Source organism: Notolepis coatsorum (assembly GCF_963971535.1).
Source record: "Notolepis coatsorum genome assembly, chromosome: 5".
Classification (NCBI taxonomy): domain Eukaryota; kingdom Metazoa; phylum Chordata; class Actinopteri; order Aulopiformes; family Paralepididae; genus Notolepis; species Notolepis coatsorum.
Window position 1 is genome coordinate 150816670 of NC_140169.1, and position 19937 is coordinate 150836606.

General features: G+C 42.1%; 2 protein-coding genes across 3 annotated transcripts in view; both read left to right on the forward strand.

Annotated features, from left to right (window-relative positions):
* LOC311229007 (dedicator of cytokinesis protein 9-like) overlaps window positions 1–4267 on the forward strand; it is a 502654-nt gene extending 498387 nt beyond the window's left edge. For both annotated transcript variants that reach the window (XM_084314997.1, XM_084314998.1), the window contains exon 53: window positions 2772–4267. In XM_084314997.1, coding sequence (XP_084171123.1) covers window positions 2772–2900 — 129 coding nt within the window. In that variant the 3' untranslated portion in view covers window positions 2901–4267. The remainder of the gene's footprint in view (window positions 1–2771) is intronic.
* An 8753-nt stretch (window positions 4268–13020) lies between these two features.
* LOC311228426 (solute carrier family 15 member 1-like) overlaps window positions 13021–19937 on the forward strand; it is a gene marked incomplete at both ends in the record, with an annotated part of 172677 nt that continues 165760 nt past the window's right edge. Inside the window, 4 exons of the mRNA XM_084314333.1 lie at window positions 13021–13117; window positions 14818–14959; window positions 17216–17335; window positions 18745–18844. Coding sequence (XP_084170459.1) covers window positions 13021–13117; window positions 14818–14959; window positions 17216–17335; window positions 18745–18844 — 459 coding nt within the window. The remainder of the gene's footprint in view (window positions 13118–14817; window positions 14960–17215; window positions 17336–18744; window positions 18845–19937) is intronic.

The following is a 19937-nucleotide window of genomic DNA, read 5'->3' on the forward strand; positions in this document are numbered from 1 at the left end:
CCCACCACGTAGGCCAGATGCAAGCCGCATTTTACAATAAACCTCTGTGGGGCTGCTTAAAAAAATTAATTATTATAATCGCAAATTTAATCGCAATCGCAATATCTGTCAGAAAAATCGCAATTAGATTATTTCCCAAAATCGTGCAGCCCTAATATGTAGTGTACAATATTATACACTATGTATTTATTTATTGTATCTATTGTATTTTACGTGAAGTGATATGATTACTAAAGTATTACTATTTCACATGCTATATGATATGTAGTTACAGTCATTTGTATATGTAGTTTGAAAGGATACATTTGAACTTTTTACATATCTGTAGATATCTATACATATCCCTTACCTACTCTTACTAGTTACGCTGCTGGCCAGTATGACTTACTACCATAGTGTCTTTATACCTGTATCACTTATTAATACTACAACTCTGTACATACATCTGATTAGCACTATTTACTCAGTAGTACTCATTTATATATTTTACACCCAGTTTAATCACCTGTACATTGTATATCACTATTGCACTTTACTGCTACATTTGCACTCTGGTTGGATGCCAAACGTCTTTCCGTTGTACTGTACCCAGGGAACAAATTTAACTTTTTGGCTTACCAGCCAAGCAGATTTTTTACCAGCCAAAAATTTGAAATAGCTTTTTAGTATATTGCTGTGTTATTATTATTACTATATACAGGGCTCTACGCTAACCTTTTCCCCAGGGAGCACATGTGCTCCTAAATAAAATAAAAATTAGGAGCACACAAAGAAATTTAGGAGCACAGTGAAATTTTTTCAAGTAACAGAGTTTATTAACAAACTATTTATTACATGCATATTATACTAAGGGTCAACATCTGTGCAATAGCACATATCACCAAAATCACACATTGGCCCATGCCTACTAGACACAAAGCTGCTTTTGTATGTTGTACTGTTGTCACAATACCAACATTTTGACTTTGATACAGATACAGATAGGAAAGGTAATGGAATATATTATTAGATGACAGAACATGGAAAATTCTTTATACAATTCTTTAATTCATTATAATTTAAACGCTATTGAATAATAGTTAATCAATAGTAATTAATACAATTATTCTGTTACAGCTACTGAGCTATATACTATAGCTACTGTCCATCAATATCTTCCTTTTGAATGAAATAGGTTTAGGAGAGAGAGAGAGCGACACACACACAACACACACACACACACACACACACACACACACACACACACACACACACACACACACACACACACACACACACACACACACACACACACACACAGAGAGATAGACGGAGAGAGGCAGATTCTCAGCCCTCCCTTCCCTCACTGCCTCTGAGCGTCGCCAGTGATTAGCGTTAGCAGGTTAGCTTAGTTGGAGTACTCAGTTAGCAGATAACATTACAGTTAGGGATGTCCGATATTATCGGCCTACCGATATTATCGGCCGATATCGGCATTAAAATGTGATATCGGAAAATATCGGTATCGGTTTTAAATTTTAACATTTTTTTTTATTTTTTTTTATACATTTCTATAACCTTTATTTACCCAGGCAAGCAAGTAAGCAAATTCTGATTTTATTTATTCTCAAAAGTATGCATAATGTTGTGTTAATTCCACAACAAGAGATATGTAATGTTAATTACCTGAAATTATTCCATTTTGGGGGGGGGGGGGGGGGGACCCTGCATATATCGGTATCGGTTGATATCGGTATCGGAAATTAAGAGTTGGACAATATCGGTATATCGTTATCGGTAAAAAAGCCAATATCGAGCATCCCTAATTACAGTAGTTAATGTTTTTAGCGCGGCGTGGGTATACAGGACTGGCGAGGATGCAAAGCATGTTAGACAATTGGAACTGCTGCTCGCGGAGTTTTCGTTGCACATTAGGGGTGTAACGTACACAGAAGCCACGGTTCGGTACGCACCTCGGTATTGGGGTCACGGTTCGGTACGAGTTCGGTACAACAACAAAAAAATTATAATAATTATTATTAATATAATTTTTTTGTAATTAAAAAAGAAAATTACATTTATATATTATATTTATGATAATTATTATAATTATTATAATTAAATAGAATCATTTTCACGCTGTTCCATCTCTATTAGGAAATGACAATTGCGCAGTTGTTGACACGCCCACTACGCAAGACTATTACTCGCACACTGTGCTCCTAAATGATTTTTCCGGTTCGCACAAATCTATTTTTAGAGGCAAATGCGAGTGAAATGCTTGCACTGTATAGCCCTGATATAATACTCGAATATGCTCATATGGCTCCCAATTATTTTACACGCCAGAGTGGCTGAGTAGCCTCTGTAATTTACCAGCCAAAGAGGAAATCTACACGCCATTGGTGTTTGGCGGGTGCTTATTTTGTTCCCTGACTGTACCTGTGCTGCATGATGACAATACATTTGAATCTAATGTAATAATGTGACGACATGTTGATAACCCCTCTCTCTGCTCTCCCTCTGTGCTGCTGAGCAGATCGGATGGTAATGCAGCTTAATGAGCTCAACACATCCCATAATTGTCACTGAGGTACAACATCTGATATAGTTCCAGGTTGTTCCTTAACATCTTCTTCCCCCCTCCCTCCCTTCCTCCCTCCCTCCCTCCCTCCCTCCCTCCCTCCCTCCCTACCTACCTCCCTCCCTCCCTCCCTCCCTCCTCCTCTCCTCCCTCCTCCTCTCCTCCCTCCTCCCTCACTCCCTCCATCCCTCCTCCCTCCCTCCCTCAGATCAGTCCGGTCGAGGACGGCATGAAGAGTTCTGTTCTTCCAGACTCGCTCCACATCTTCAACGCCATCAGCGGCACACCAACCGGCGCCACCATCCAGGGCATTCCCAGCTCCTCCTCCGTGGTGTGAGGAGACCCCCCCCCCCCCCCATCTGGGCCGACCCCTGACCTCTCCACGGCCCCCGTACGGGCGTGCTTAGTGATGCCATATACCCTTCACCCCACACTCCCATTCCTGCTTCTCTCTCTCTCTCTCTCTTCTCCTCCAGTCGCTGGGAGGGAGGCGGAGCTCAGTCCTCCATTCTTTCAACCCTCGTACTCTTGAGGGGGTTTGGGATGGGACACGAAGACCAAGGCACTGGACCTATTCTTTAGTTGTTGTTGTTGTTTTAGTTATTTTTTTATATATATATTGTATGTTTATCCACACAGTACAGTTACTTCGGTGGCTGGGACATTCATCCATGCCAGCGGAAAAGGACTGAGGGAGTTTTTGTCCGAGTTCTACGTGAGCAAAGAGAAGAGGGGGACAACGGAGATGATCACATACGTGGTTGAGTGTTGCCTTGTCGGGGTAGCGGGCAAGACTGTACCGTGTTTCCTCACAGGTTGAGCTGCCTTGTCGGGGTAGCGGGCAAGGCTGTACCGTGCTTCCTCACAGGTTGAGCTGCCTTGTCGGGGTAGCGGGCAAGGCTGTACCGTGTTTCCTCACAGGTTGTGATGTTACATGTAGAGGTGGTGACCGGCGTAAAATAACACATAGCGGGGAAAGACTGTAATATCAAACCCACCGCTAAGAGATTCACCAAAACGGGCAATAATACATACGTCAGCATCGGTCAGATGTATTTTGACGTATGTATTATTGTCCGTTTTGGTGAATCTATTAGCTGCCACTAAGGGATGTGTGTAGGAAACACTGTACGAGGAGGGCTGGTCTGGCTTAGCGTTTCCTGTGGAGACATTCCTCTGGGGATCTTCAAGTAGCAACTATAGAGCTCCGCAGCCCCCCCCCCCCCTCTCTAGTTTCACCAGTATTCTCTCTATGGCCATACGGTAGTCTCTCTAGTTAAGAGTAAGACTGGCCACACTTTTTTTTTTTACAATGCAACACAGAAACCCACAGTTGCCTGATCAGAGTTCACGATTATTATTTTTTTATATATATTTCTTTATTATTATCCCCCCCAATGGTGACATTTGCACGATGGGTTTTCTATCGATCACTGCACGTCACGTCAATTAAGCTTGTCAGAGTGGGCCCCCTGTATTAACCACTCACTCAGTACCACATGGGGAGGGGGGGGCCCACTCACTCAGTCACTCAGTACCACATGGGGGGGGGGGGGGGTCCCACTCACTCAGTACCACATGATTCGGGAATCTATTCTATCGAACACACTGCTACTGAATAAACCATTGCCATTGTTTGATCAAAGTATTTGTTTGATACAGGATTTGTCCAATGTAGGGTTAATTATGCGATAGTTTACAAAACAAAACAACGGGGGGGGGGGGGGGGGGCACCATAGGCATATTATAAGCTAGGAACGGCACTGTCATTACTAAACTAATCACTATCCCGGAGAGCTGTGGGCCTCTGTGTTGCACTGTAAAACGATGGTGACTAATCCTAGTGTTCAACCAGGGGCAGGGGGGGGGGGGGGGAAGGGGCGGGGTGGGGGGGCCCATGTGCATGTCATTACCACCCTCCAAAAACCCACTTTTACCTGTGAGTATTTTGATAATTTCTCCCACTCTGAATCACTTAGTGACTCTTTCTTTTTTTTATGTACAGTATTCCACTTTTTATAAATCTCTATCGACGTCTCGATGAACAGTATATATGCTGCGTTACACTGACACTCATCTCTCTGTACATGAAGTTATATTTCTACAAAGCTGCAACCCATTAGAAAAAGTAAAAATAAAGAAAATAAAACCGCTTCCTATGAAACACGTTACGATTCAACCTTAATCACTTTGATGTCTTAGAGAACGGGAGAGTTTGGAAATATTTAAAGCCATTGCATACGGGAAGTATATTCCAAGTTGTTTATTCTTGTATATAGAAAAAAGGACTGTGTGCAATATTTTTGTCTTTTTAGCAGAAATACAGTATCTTGCTGTGTGGGGCTCATACACTGTAAAGAGGACCTTCTTGCCAATGTGATGGAGGTGCGATGAACCAGAGACTAGGCCTACTGTGGAAGTTCACATGAAGCTTTTACCATTTTAGTGTGCATTGAAAATGTTAATGAAATTGTTTTATATTATGGGATACAGTGGTTTTTTTTTAATTTTATTTAACAGAAAGTCACTGTTCTGCTGTAAAGAAAATAAAATCTCCCTAATGCTTTTCTTTTGAATAAAATTCACCTGTTTCTCCACTTCTACCCTCGGTTCCTCCGCTTACCGTTTCTTTGACGCCGTAGGGAATATATTATTATTTATTATTAAATGTATATTAATATTTCACAAACCGGTGTCAGTTTTCAGCGCAGCAATTCTAATAGTAAATGGAATCTGGTTTTCATTTTTTAAATGATAGAACAGTCATTTTTAAAGATGTCTTAATAGATTGGATAGGGCCATCTTCTCATGCCAAATGTTTTCTAGAAGAGGGCGGCATACTGACATTACAACTGCAGTTGGTCCCTTGACCAAGGTACTGACATTACACCTGTAGTTGGTCTCTTGACCAAGGTTCAAGTTTCAAGTTTCTTTATTAGTTGTCATACAGAAGTACAGAATACTTTTATACAAAATGCTTCTTTCTGTTACGCTCCAGAGACTGTGCTAGACAAAAATAGATAAGTATAAAATAAGTATAGCAAGTATAAAATAGAAGTCAGGTACGTAGACAAAAGTGTTCAGTATATACATATATACAATGTTCAATGCAGAGTAGAAGTAACTGAGTTACAATACAATATACTATATACTATACAGTGCAAAGCAGAGATGGGATGACGTACAATGTACAGTAAGGTGTAATGAGGTATGGGTTGTAGTGGAAATTCTTTACCAATAAATATAAAGTGTGTTTAGGTGTTCTAAAGTGGGTAAAGTGGGTGCTGCAGTGAGTTGTTTGTGCAATTCGTAAGGTGCCAAGGTACTGGCATTACAACTGGAGTTGGTCCCTTGACCAAGGTACTGGCATTACAACTGGAGTTGGTCCCTTGACCAAGGTACTGACATTACACCTGGAGTTGGTCTCTTGACCAAGGTACTGACATTACACCTGGAGTTGGTCCCTTGACCAAGGTACTGACATCACAGCTGGAGTTGGTCCCTTGACCAAGGTACTGGCATTACAACTGGAGTTGGTCCCTTGACCAAGGTACTGGCATTACAACTGGAGTTGGTCTCTTGAACAAGGTACTGGCATTACAGTACAACTGGAGTTAGTATCTTGACCAAGGTACTGGCATTATAACTGGAGTTGGTCGCTTGACCAAGGTACTGGCATTACAGTACAACTGGAGTTGGTATCTTGACCAAGGTACTGGCATTATAACTGGAGTTGGTCCCTTGACCAAGGTACTGGCATTACAACTGGAGTTGGTCCCTTGACCAGGGTACTGGCATTACAACTGGAGTTGGTCCCTTGACCAACGTACTGGCATTACAACTGGAGTTGGTCCCTTGACCAAGGTACTGGCATTACAACTGGAGTTGGTCTCTTGACCAAGGTACTGGCATTACAACTGGAGTTGGTCCCTTGACCAAGGTACTGGCATTATAACTGGAGTTGGTCCCTTGACCAAGGTACTGGTCATTACAACTGGAGTTGGTCTCTTGACCAAGGTACTGGCATTACAACTGGAGTTGGTCCCTTGACCAAGGCTCACTGCTCCTAAATAGTTAGGATAGGTCAAATGCAGAGGACGAATTTCCCCAAGGGGATTAATAATGATTCAACTTAATTTATAACAATATTTTAAAATCAACTTCATGGATATTATTGAATTCAAAGTTAATTGATCCTGAAGCATATTTAGGTGAGTGAGAGCACTGGTTTCCAGGAAGAATTCAAGCTGGAGATTGGTTTCAGAGGCAATGGCTCAATTGATGAAAAGGTGATTTATTCAGCAGACAAAGCACAGGTTTCACAGCACAGCAAACGATAGGTCCCTCCATGATAACAGTCTCGGCTCAACTGTGTCCCTAGCAATGGTCCAACATGGTTCTTATATCTAAACTGTTGACCCCTAATTTCAAGATGAGCTGGTCTGAGTCACACGGTCTTTGATAGTAGTGGAGAAATACCCGTCTATTTGCTCATATACTAGCCTCTCAATGGTTTTTGATGCGATGTGGTATATGGCTCCACCTCTCTCTGCACTCTTTTGTCGTCCCATGCCGGCTTGTTGGGTCGTTGAACCTCTGTGCATGGTTGGCTCCTGGGTGGATTGCCTTTTTCTCTGTTTCCTTGTGGACACATAACTTGTAGAGACTCCTTTGCCCTGTTAGTTATTTCCCTACTCTATCTACTCTCACTCTATCTATCTATCTATCCTTTTTTTTTTTTTTTCACTTGTTCTCCTTATTTTTCTATTTTTCTCCCATCCCAATTTTCGTGTATCCAATTCTCCCCTCCCCTGTCTTGACCGTTGCTCGACTATGCCCCCCACTGGTCGGCTGTAGAGAGGATAGAAGCCTTGCATCACGTGTTCCCTCCGGCACACGAGGAGGCAGCCTGTCACATCTTTTCGCCATTTCCTGTCTCTGCTGTGCCGGCGTCTCCCAACAGACCTGTAGGGGTCGCTGTCCACAACGTCCAATCCCCCACCCATCGACTTCCACCCGCTGACTCTGCCAAACGAGCCAGTACGACGGCCGGCCCAAGCCGAAGGCAATGCTGAGACTGGGATTCGATACCGAATCTCCGCTACGTCACCCAGCCGCACCACTCTCACTCTATCTTCATGCGTGCGAGCGAGCGAGTGTGGCGTCTGCATGTGATTCAATAATTTGTTTCCTTCGAGGTGCGGGGACGACCAGTTGAACCTGTCGAGTGGATGTTCTGGGTGAGACAGCCGGGGGCCGTGTGTTCTCAATAAACAAATTGGTCTGGGTCCGTTTGGCCTTACACATTAGTGGTAACTAGATCATGCTATAATAATTTGCTGTTAATGTCTCATAATCATAACCATCAAAAATACACTACAATCCCTATTCTGAGATGCATTGATCCTCTCTTATGTTGACTTCATTAACGTCATGGTGTTCTATGTTAGTAATAATCGATGGTCCCTGAACCACATGTTGGCCAGCGGCTGACTGCATGTTCCCAGAGCGCCATAAAGCAGCAGGACACAGTCCACTGGGAGACGGACACGGCAGGGGGCCAATGAGAACCTATGTTGCGTAAACACAGCCTGTCATGACACCTCCCACTTTTAACGGTGAGGGATCGATCACTGATCACCGTACAACCTACAGGGATTATTACAATATCAAACCTGAGCGGATTACAGGCGTTATCCACACTCTGTGCCATCATGACGGGTGAGTTTTTAAATTCACGATAAGTTATTATCAAATAGATTCATTATGATTAAGTTAAATGTTTAGGTGTTCTTCTTTGAAAACATTGTTTTATTCCAAAATGAGACATTTTCACCATTTGGAAAGTTTGACCCTAAGGTTACTCATAGAAATATATATATATATATATTAGTGGCACAAAAGTAACGCATATAATGGAATACTGCTGAAGTTATTATTGGCTCTTTGTTCATCTATCTTAATAATAATAATAATAAGCTTCATTTGTAGAGCACCTTTCATAGAAGAATTGCAGCCCAAAGTGCTTCACAGCAGTGATGTCGACACAATGGACATGAACTAGACATAGCAATGACCGAAGAACAAAACCTCCTATCTGGAAAAAGTGTTGTTTCCTTGCAGAATGCGATTTTTTTAAGGATACCCAATAAAATACACAGTTTTTGGACTATATTATGTGTTAACAATACCGACCAGGTATTAGTGCAGATAGGAGGTTTCCCCCCCCATGACTTCTCTGGTGGATGCATAGCGTTTTTGGAATGAAAGCCCTCCGTGTTTTCACGTGAGACCCAGTGAAGTGAGACCCAGTGAAGTGAGACCCAGTGAAGTGAGACCCAGTGAAGTGAGACCCAGTGAGACCCAGTGAAGTGAGACCCAGTGAGACCCAGTGAAGTGAGACCCAGTGAGACGAGACCCAGTGAGACCCAGTAAGACCCAGTAAAGACCCAGTGAAGGCCCACCTGACGAGGGCAGAGTATGTTGGGAGTAGAGTCTAGTGGGTTACAAGCTTTCTTCATGAAACGGTATGATGTTGTGAAATGGTTTTATTTTTCCACACAGAAAAAAATAACGAGGATCTTAAGAAGGATGATAAGAGGGGCAAGGTAAGAGGCCATTTGATTAGCACAATGTTTTAAAGGGGTATTCCAAATAGAAATCATTCAAATTGCTAAATCATCTTTTAGGCTGCAAGTCTGCAAAAGTAGAAATTTTTGTTTGGAGTTATAAGCTCCATAGAGTAAGGGAAATGCTGGTACGTTTATGAGTGTTAAGCCCCCCTGTATTCCATATTAATGTGTTCAGTTTAGCCATGGTCGTATTTGTCTTTGTGTATAAAAAACATACCAATGCAGCGAAGCTAGGGTCGGGGGAAGGTTGATCTCGAGAAATCTGGCCGGTCCATCCCATGATTTGAGGAGGAACAATTACACACACACACACACAAAACAACAATACAAAAAAACATAGAAATATACATCAACTGGACCCCCCCCCCATCTAATCTATATACTAATCTGTCAACCTTAAGGAATGATTTACTATACTTACCCCAGACACTGACCCCACTGATCCATCCGCTACGGACAGTCAGCTTCATCCTGATTGGATCCATGAAGACGTTCCCATCCCCCGCTCCCCCCTTAACCCCTTCAGTGCCACACGACAGCCAGTTAACCCTTTCACTGTGACAATACAGAAGGTTAGCCCTTTACTGTTACACAACCGACGTTGGTACAAGCTTGTAAAAATCTGTACAAGGCTTGTTGATATATAATTGTGTTTTGAAGATATTGACCAATGAACTTCAAATAGACCAACGTCAACAACGGTTTGGGCCAATCATCACAAAACTTGCAGGATATGTGTCCACATGTACCTGGCACATACCCGTAAGTTTCATTCAAATTGACCACTAGGACGGCCGCTACAAATTGAAAGAAAGGGGTGTGGCATAGCACAAATGAGACTATAAATCAAAACTGTTTTGATTCATTGGCAAAAGTGCATTGGCGATTTGGCCATAAATCCAAACATCACCGAACTTGGTGGAGATATATATATAGCATTGTTCCTCAAATAGTGTCAAACTGGAGTGTTACACTCCGAGTGCATAGTAGTATAGATATATTAGCATTAGGCCTATAGGCAGCAGTATAAGTATAGTAGCATAGTAGTAAAGTACATAATAGTAAAAGACAGTAAAAGTTTTTTTATTGTCCAATCATTACAAAACTGGCAGGACACTGATCCACTGTTGAACCGCGTGTGTGAAATAATTTTTGACATCTCTGCGTTGGCTTGAATTGCTGCTTGTGGCTATATAGGGGCGACAGTGGCTCGGGAGGTAGAGTAGTCATCTGGCAATCCAGAGGTTCCCGGTTCGATTCCCATTCCTCCCGGGCAGCGTGTCGATGTGTCCTTGAGCAAGACACTTTACCCCTAATTGCTCGCGATGTGCAGGTTGGCACCTTGCATGGTCGCCTCCGCTGTCGGTGTGTGAATGTGTGAGTGAATGTGTGAGTGAATGGGTAAAAATGTGAGTAAAAAATTGTAAAGCGCAGACATTTATGCTCCACTGAGCGCACCTTTCTAGTTTAGATAGAGATGTTCAAATACAGTGGCGGCTGGGTAAGATTATTCTAGGTGGGGCGGGGCAACATATATATATATTCACATATATTCAATCAGTTTCAGTAACTACAGAACACTATATATTGAGGCTGAGACTCTCTTTCTTTTGCTGCTGGTAGAAAAATCACGTACGTATTGGAAGAGCCGTCGCGTGTCGCGCTAAACCCTTTGAGAAGCTTTGTGGTCCAGGCTTGAACTTCCCATAAATGTGGGGCGGCTAGGTGGCGCAGTGGGCAAGGCGCTCGCCATCAACGCAGGAGATGCTGGGTTCGAGCCCAGCTCTCGGCGTTGCTACCAGCTTGGCTGGTCGTTCATACTAATACAATTGGCAGTGTTAGGGGTGGGAAAGCTGATGGGTGGGGATCGGACGTTGTGGACAGCGACTCCTACAGGTCGGTTGGTGCGCCTGCGCAGTAGAATCAGGAAGCGACGGGGGCGGCGTGTCCCTCCCACACAGACCCTCGCCGCTGAGAGATCGCGCTGTGCAGGTGAAAAGATGCGACGGCTGCCTCTTCGTGTACCGGAGGGGACACATGATGCAAGGTGTGCGGGAGCTTAGAGGACTGTATATAAATTTCACCTTAGGGGGTGTGGTAGGATGCCTTAACTGTTAAACTAATTGTACCAAATACACAACTGAGTCACCTAAACTAGAAAGAGCGAGGAAACTGTTTGAATCATAATGCCATTTTTATATAAGCAAAAGGGGGAAAAAACATACATACAAATATTATTATCACTTTACACAATGCCTAATTAAATACTATAACTAAATTTAGATGGGCGCCCAATTGGTTCTATTAAAATGTTCTGGCCAAACGTTTCCGCGGTTACCACTGCAGCAGAGAAACAATTCCCTCTGCAGTACGAGAGAGGTGGAGAGAGTTAGTAATCCTGGTGGTGAGAAAGAACCCGGATGGGTTCTGTAACGAGGAGTAGTAGACCACTGCGTGGTGATGAGGGCGGGAAGACGCTGCCCGGTCCGATTGGCGCCACCAGTCTGCTCCTGCAGACCAGATGCTCCGCTGTGGTGGATCCGAGTGTCTCGCTCCGCTCCGTAGTGCTGCACGGCGCACGCCGACAGCTACTGAAGACACGCTGGTCCCTCTGTACAACAGGCTACTGCTAGTGGCTACTACATAGGACTGGTTGTGTCCTTTTACAGCGTCCCTCCGACACAGACCCTATCTAAATGTCCTCTGGTCTGTGCTATTATCGTCTGATATGTCCAGTATAGAGCAGCTATCAACGCATGAGCTGGAGCTATGTTAGGTATTAGCTCCGAGCTAGCTAGCTTCGGCTAACTGTTAACGATAAATGGGGAATACTATAGTCCGCTGTAATGTGCTAATCCCAGACGTTTACTAAACATCGAATCAGCTGGTTACTAAAAACTCACTCTCTCTTGGTGGTATAATGTCCGCTTGGTAAGCAACTTTACATCCTTGGTCACCATCAAACTATAACGTTACGAGACCAACGCTGGATGCATTTCTCCCGTCCGGTTCTCTAACAAGTCTGGGCAAGTTCAACGTCAGGTCAAGCTCTACAGGAAGTGACGCACTTACGCTGGAACACTACCACCTCTGGCCCACTAGATGGCAGCACTGTCATATAACCTGAGATGCCAGCAGTAGGCAGACAGTAAACATTATGTGGTAAATAAATAACTTAGCTCCCACATATTAAACCGGTTGGTGAACTTAAAGGGGGATAATCTTAGGTCTGATTTTACCTAATTGCAGACCCTTCAGCACACAAGGCTTCGTCCACGTTGCAGCCGGCTTGTGGGAGGCATGGCCTAACAGCGTTCGAGACAGGGGAGGGTAGAATTGGACGATACGAAATTGGGGATGGGAGAAAAATAGAAAAATGGGGAGAAAAAGTAGATAAAAAAAAAGAAAACGTTCCATAAATGTGTCCATATAAATCCATTTTGTTAGATCCAACACTGTCTGAGTGTATCTTGTGATTATTATCAATTTCCAACTATTAGCGTTTTTGTTATTTCCTGGTGGACGTGATTCGGGACGTGATGTCACACGAATGCCACGCTCAGCCAACAGAGTGAATAGGCTATTCGACAATGACTCTTGCTTGGGGCACTAAATAAATCGCCTTTTAGGCATCATATTTGAAGACGCTGATTGGCTGCATTTATGTTGCCCTGTGCGTTTTTCAATTGGCTGCTTTGCGCAGCCAGTGGGGCGATATTTTTAGCGCCCCAGAAGAGAGAGGGGGTGAACAGGACGCACAAACAACGACTAATATTTGATATATTACATTATATTATCATTAATGTTGTTGATGTGTTGTGATCCATGGTCCAGAGGGTGGAGGTGTGCGGATATCCCCTCAGCATCTTCTTCATCGTCATCAACGAGTTCTGCGAGAGGTTCTCCTACTATGGCATGCGAGGTGAGAACGTGTAACTAATCAACCATCAAGGCGGTGTACTGCCTCCTATTGATAAGATAAGATATTCCTTTATTGATCCCCTTGGGGGAAATTCAGGCATTTAAAAAATAAAAATAAACACAAACAATAATGATTTGGCAGTGTTTAGAGTTTATTTTTATTTATTATAATGAATCATGCAAATAACCAATAAAAAAGGACCACACATGATGGGATAATGGGACCAAAACCAAACCGAACCACCTCCACCGTCTATAACGTATGACGTATATCCTGCCAGTTAGGGTAGAGACCCTCACCTGCACTGTTTACACTGTTTACTTTTCTCATATTTTTATATTCAGAGTTAATTATATTGTTTACACTGTTTATCGTTCTCATATTTTTATATTCAGATCACATTTTATTGCCTATATTTATGTCTTTCTACTATTACCCTGCCCATACCTGTACCTCCCCTCCTCCATGCTGCTATGATGCCCGAATTCCCCCAAGGGGATCAATAAAGGAATATATTATCTTATCGTATCTTGTCTTATCGTACAAAAAGGTTAAAAATAAGATTTAAGGGAACTGACATTTCAAACCTTTATTTATCCTTGAAACGCAACTGAGGTTTACCTCATTTACGAGTGTACATACAGAAATAAGCAAGAAAAAGCATATAAAATCACACAGTAAAATCATAACAATAAGACGAGGCAAATTCCATGAGTTCATTCCATGAGCTAGAGGCATGATAGCAAAATGCAGATTTACTCTGTTCAGAGCAAACTCCAGTCACTAGAACAGGTTCCATATATGTAGTATAAGGAGGTAGCTTACCAATAACGATGTAGTATAAGGAGGTAGCTTACCAGTAATGATGTAGTATAAGGAGGTAGCTTACCAGTAATGATGTAGTATAAGGAGGTAGCTTACCAGTAATGATGTAGTATAAGGAGGTAGCTTACCAATAATGATGTAGTATAAGAAGGTAGCTTACCAATAATGATGTAGTATAAGGAGGTAGCTTACCAATAATGATGTAGTATAAGGAGGTAGCTTACCAATAATGATGTAGTATAAGGAGGTAGCTTACCAATAATGATGTAGTATAAGGAGGTAGCTTATTAGTAATGATGTAGTATAAGGAGGTAGCTTACCAATAATGATGTAGTATAAGGGGGTAGCTTACCAATAATGATGTAGTATAAGGAGGTAGCTTACCAATAATGATGTAGTATAAGGAGGTAGCTTACCAATAATGATGTAGTATAAGGGGGTAGCTTACCAATAATGATGTAGTATAAGGAGGTAGCTTACCAGTAATGATGTAGTATAAGGAGGTAGCTTACCAATAATGATGTAGTATAAGGAGGTAGCTTACCAATAATGATGTAGTATAAGGAGGTAGTTTACCAATAAGGGCCTTAAAAATGAACCAATATCAGTGTTTGTTGCGTCTCTCCGTCAGAGCGGACCAACCAACCTTCTCAGGAAGGACACAGTGATGATGAGTAACTCATTATTATTATTATTATTATTATTATTATTATTATTATTATTATTATTATTATTATTATTATTATTATTATTATTATTATTATATTATTATTATTATTATTATTATTATTATTATTATTATTATTATTATTATTATTATTATTATTATTATTATTATTATTATTAGTAACTCCCGTCTGCTTGCCCGTCTGCAGCTGTGCTGGTGCTCTACTTCAAGTACTTCCTGTTGTGGGACGATGACATGGCGACCTCCATCTACCACGCCTTCGTGGCTCTCTGCTACCTGACCCCCATCTTGGGGGCCATTGTGGCCGACTCCTGGCTGGGCAAGTTTAAGTGAGTGACCGGTTCTCCTAACCGTGGATATAAACCAGGGTTGCCCATGGGCCAATAATGTAACACAAATACTATCTGTCGGACATTGAATAAACAGAAATGTAACAATTAAAAAATAGCTCCTTATGATAATAATAATAATAATTAGATTTTGATTTGATCTTTATTTATCTCGAACAACCTTAAAGATTCTTCCTGTTCCTGGGCGGCTGATTGGCGCAGTGGGCAAGGCGCTCGCCCCTCCTCCTCCTCCTCCTCCTCCTCCTCCTCCTCTCCCCTCCTCTCCTCCCCCTCCTCTCCTCCTCTCCTCTCCCTCTCCTCTCTCCTCTCTCCTCTCTCCTCTCCCCTCCTCCTCCTCCTCCTCCCCTCTCCTCCTCTCCCTCTCCTCCTCCTCTCCCCTTCTCTCCTCCTCCTCTCCCCTCCTCTCCTCCCCCTCCTCTCCTCCTCTCCTCTCCCTCTCCTCTCTCCTCTCCCCTCCTCCTCCTCCCCTCTCCTCCTCTCCCTCTCCTCCTCCTCTCCCCTCCTCCTCCTCCTCCTCTCTTGTGATGTTTGTAAGTGAGGCGTGTGTGTCAAGAGTTACTTATGTATTTATTACTAGTGCCTGTTGTCTTTAACTGTAGTGTCTGTCTGCTGTCTTCATAACCACACTGTGTGTCTGTACTTCTTTATTAATTTTTTTTTATCTCTCCCGTCCTCCCCAATATTTTTAACTCACAGCCACCACATTGGGGGATGTTTTAAATATAATTTAACTAAGGCTGTCAAATATATCGCGTTAATATCGCGTTAACTCCCGATTCTATTAATGCCACTAATTTTTTTAACTCAAGATTAACAAAAAAAAAAAAAAAAAAAAAAATGTTTTTTTTTTACTAGACTTCACTCAGGTGTATTATTGATGCTCTCATTGATACTATGTTTGTTTCTGAAGTGTGTGTGTGTGTGTGTGTGTGTGTGTGTGTGTGTGTGTGTGTGTGTGTGTGTGTGTGTGTGTGTGTGTGTGTGTGAGATATAGAGAGAGAGGGGGGTGAGAGAGATGAGGAAGGGGCAAGAGAGAAAGAGAGCTGGGAGAGTGTGTGTGTGTGTGAGGGAGAGAGGGGGGGTGTGATTAATCAGCCCTTGTGTGGGTGAATGTAACAAGTTCCTAACGTTTTCTTTCCCCTATTATTTCATGCACACTTTATTCATTGTTTTAAATTATTATTTTCTTTTAAGTTATTTTGTGCATCACTCTGTTTTGAATTTGATGCAAATTTGCAATGCATGAGGGTCATCCTTTTGTGTTAAATGGCTGCATAAAGCAAGCATTTGTTGACTCGCATGTTGATAAGAGTATTAAAACTTGGAACTTGAAAAAGATCTGTTTAAGGTAAAAAAAAATAAAAAAATTAAAATGCGATTAATTTGCGATTAATCGCGAGTTAACTATGGACAATCATGCGATTAATCGAGTTAAATATTTTAATCGTTTGACAGCACTAAATTTAACATATAATGTAATAATTTGTGCTTCACCAAAAGAAATTGTCAGCAGCCGCCACTGGTAGGTAGGTAGGTAGGTATGTATGTATGTATGTATGTATGTATGTATGTATGTATGTATGTATGTATGTATGTATGTATGTATGTATGTATGTATGTATGTATGTATGTATGTATGTATGTATGTATGTGTGTGTGTGTGTGTATGTATGTATGTATGTATGTATGTATGTATGTATGTATGTATGTATGTATGTATGTATGTATGTATGTATGTATGTATGTATGTATGTATGTATGTATGTATGTATGTATGTATGTATGTATGTATGTATGTAGCTAATATGTATGTATGTAGCTAATATGTATGTATGGATGGATGGATGTAGCTAATATGTATGTATGTAGCTAATATGTATGTATGTAGCTAACATGTATGTATGTATGTATGTATGTATGTATGTATGTATGTATGTATGTATGTATGTATGTATGTATGTATGTATGTATGTATGTATGTATGTATGTATGTATGTATGTATGTATGTATGTATGTATGTATGTATGTATGTATGGACCTATGTGTATACTATATGCAATGTGTATTCTATGTCCAAATGCTGTAATCGGGGTGCTGTAATTCCCTGTATAAATAAAGGTTTCAAATCAAATCAAATGATGTATATATTGATATATATATATATATATATATATATATATATATATATATATATATATATATAAGATATATGTAAACATCTCTCCCGTCTGCAGGACCATCATCTACCTGTCCATCGTGTACGCACTGGGGCAGATCGTGATGGCCGTCAGCGCCATCCATGACATCACCGACGCGGACAGAGACGGAAAGCCCGACAACATGACCTTCCACGTGTGAGTTCCAATTGGACGGAATTCAGAGAATGGACGCCGTCCAGATGAAGAACCGTAGATTAAGATTAAGATCAAACTGTACTTTTGCAACGTAGTCATGCAGAGAACACACACATGCGATGGGCGACACACACAGGAAACACACGCGTGCATTTTATTTGGGTCACTGATGACATTTAAAAACTTGAAAACATTACTCCTTACCTTCAAAGCCCTCCATAGCCTGCCACCCCCCCCCTACCTGACTGATCTCCTTCTTCCCTACCGCCCCACCCGTTCCCTCCGGTCCTCCTCCACTGCCTCCCTCACTGTCCCGTCGTCCACACTTAAAAACCATTTGTTTGAAGGTTATCCTCCCCATAGACACCAATGGGTTTCCACTCTAAGAAAATGCAGATTTTTGAGCTTTTCCCCCCTTGTATTATGCTCGCCACCGGGGCCACAATTGTCGACGGAATGCCACAATATCGCACACAACCCTTCACATAACCCTTCAAGTGCTCATCTGAAAGTCACAACGCTTCATCTCTTATCGTTTGCTTTTAATCATCGTGAGAATGACGTCATGCATCTGCCCTCATTGAAATACATTCAAAGTGAAAGTGCAGCGTCATTGTTGATTGCATCACACCCTAATCAGTGGTGCGCAGGTGTGTGTGTGGCTCATGGCTCAAAGGAAGCTGTCAATCAACTCAGTACAGCTGACCTGGCAATGACCTCTCATGGAGTTAACCCTTAATCGCCCCTCTGTGTAGCAGTACTGAATTGATAAAATATTTCCAGAAAAATTTGTAAAACTCAGAAAAGTTTTTTAATACGTTTTTTTATATATATTTTTTTTCATAAAAAATATTTTTTGACAAAAAAGTAAAAAAAGTTGTTTTTCAGAGCCTGGGGCTCAGCACTTAGTCTGATTTTAAAAAGGGGGCCAGTACTCCGGTCGCGAGGTCCCTTAGCTTGCGAGGCCCGGTAGAGTGCTTAAGTTTGGGCTTGCCGGGACGAGTGGAGAGCCTGGAGCTCAACACTTAGTCTGATTTCTAAAAAGGGGGCCAGTACTCCAGATCCGACCACCCTGGACCACTTTCCCCGAAATGGGACTGAAAAACAAGACTTTTTTGTCAAAAAATATATTTTTTGTGAAAAATAAAAAATATAAAAAAAAGTTTTTTAAATTTTTCGGGAGGTTGTGCCATTGTACTCAGTAGGGATGTCCTCTTTCATTGGTCTATGTTGACCATGCCCATAGTTTGGCTCCTCCCCCTTTTTGTATCTTTTGAACCGTTTGTCAGAGAGACCCTCTCCCGGCGGTGCACAGGCGTCACCCACACTTTCACAATTTCCCCCGAGTGGAATTGTCTAGTTATTATTATTATTCAGTCTCTCACTTTGTCCTCCCTCCCTCCCTCCAGAGCTATGTCCATGGCGGGTCTGGTCCTCATCGCCCTGGGAACCGGCGGTATCAAGCCGTGCGTCTCTGCGTTCGGTGGGGATCAGTTCAGAGATCACCAGGTTAGTAACCGTTATTATCATACTGAGAAGTACAGAGATCACCAGGTTAGCAGCCGTTATCATACTGAGAAGTACAGAGATCACCAGGTTAGTAACCGTTATCATACTGAGAAGTACAAAGATCACCAGGTTAGCAGCCGTTATTATTATACTGAGAAGTACAGAGATCACCAGGTTAGCAGCCGTTATTATACTGAGAAGTACAGAGATCACCAGGTTAGCAGCCGTTATCATACTGAGAAGTACAGAGATCACCAGGTTAGTAACCGTTATCATACTGAGAAGTACAAAGATCACCAGGTTAGCAGCCGTTATTATTATACTGAGAAGTACAGAGATCACCAGGTTAGCAGCTGTTATCATACTGAGAAGTACAGAGATCACCAGGTTAGCAGCCGTTATTATACTGAGAAGTACAGAGATCACCAGGTTAGCAGCCGTTATTATTATACTGAGAAGTACAGAGATCACCAGGTTAGCAGCCGTTATACTGAGAAGTACAGAGATCACCAGGTTAGCAGCCGTTATTATACTGAGAAGTATAGAGATCACCAGGTTAGCAGCCGTTATTATTATACTGAGAAGTACAGAGATCACCAGGTTAGCAGCCGTTATCATACTGAGAAGTACAGAGATCACCAGGTTAGTAACCGTTATTATACTGAGAAGTACAGAGATCACCAGGTTAGCAGCCGTTATTATACTGAGAAGTACAGAGATCACCAGGTTAGCAGCCGTTATCATACTGAGAAGTACAGAGATCACCAGGTTAGCAGCCGTTATCATACTGAGAAGTACAGAGATCACCAGGTTAGCAGCCGTTATCATACTGAGAAGTACAGAGATCACCAGGTTAGCAGCCGTTATTATTATACTGAGAAGTACAGAGATCACCAGGTTAGCAGCCGTTATTATTATACTGAGAAGTACAGAGATCACCAGGTTAGCAGCCGTTATCATACTGAGAAGTACAGAGATCACCAGGTTAGCAGCCGTTATCATACTGAGAAGTACAGAGATCACCAGGTTAGCAGCCGTTATCATACTGAGAAGTACAGAGATCACCAGGTTAGTAACCATGTTATACTGAGAA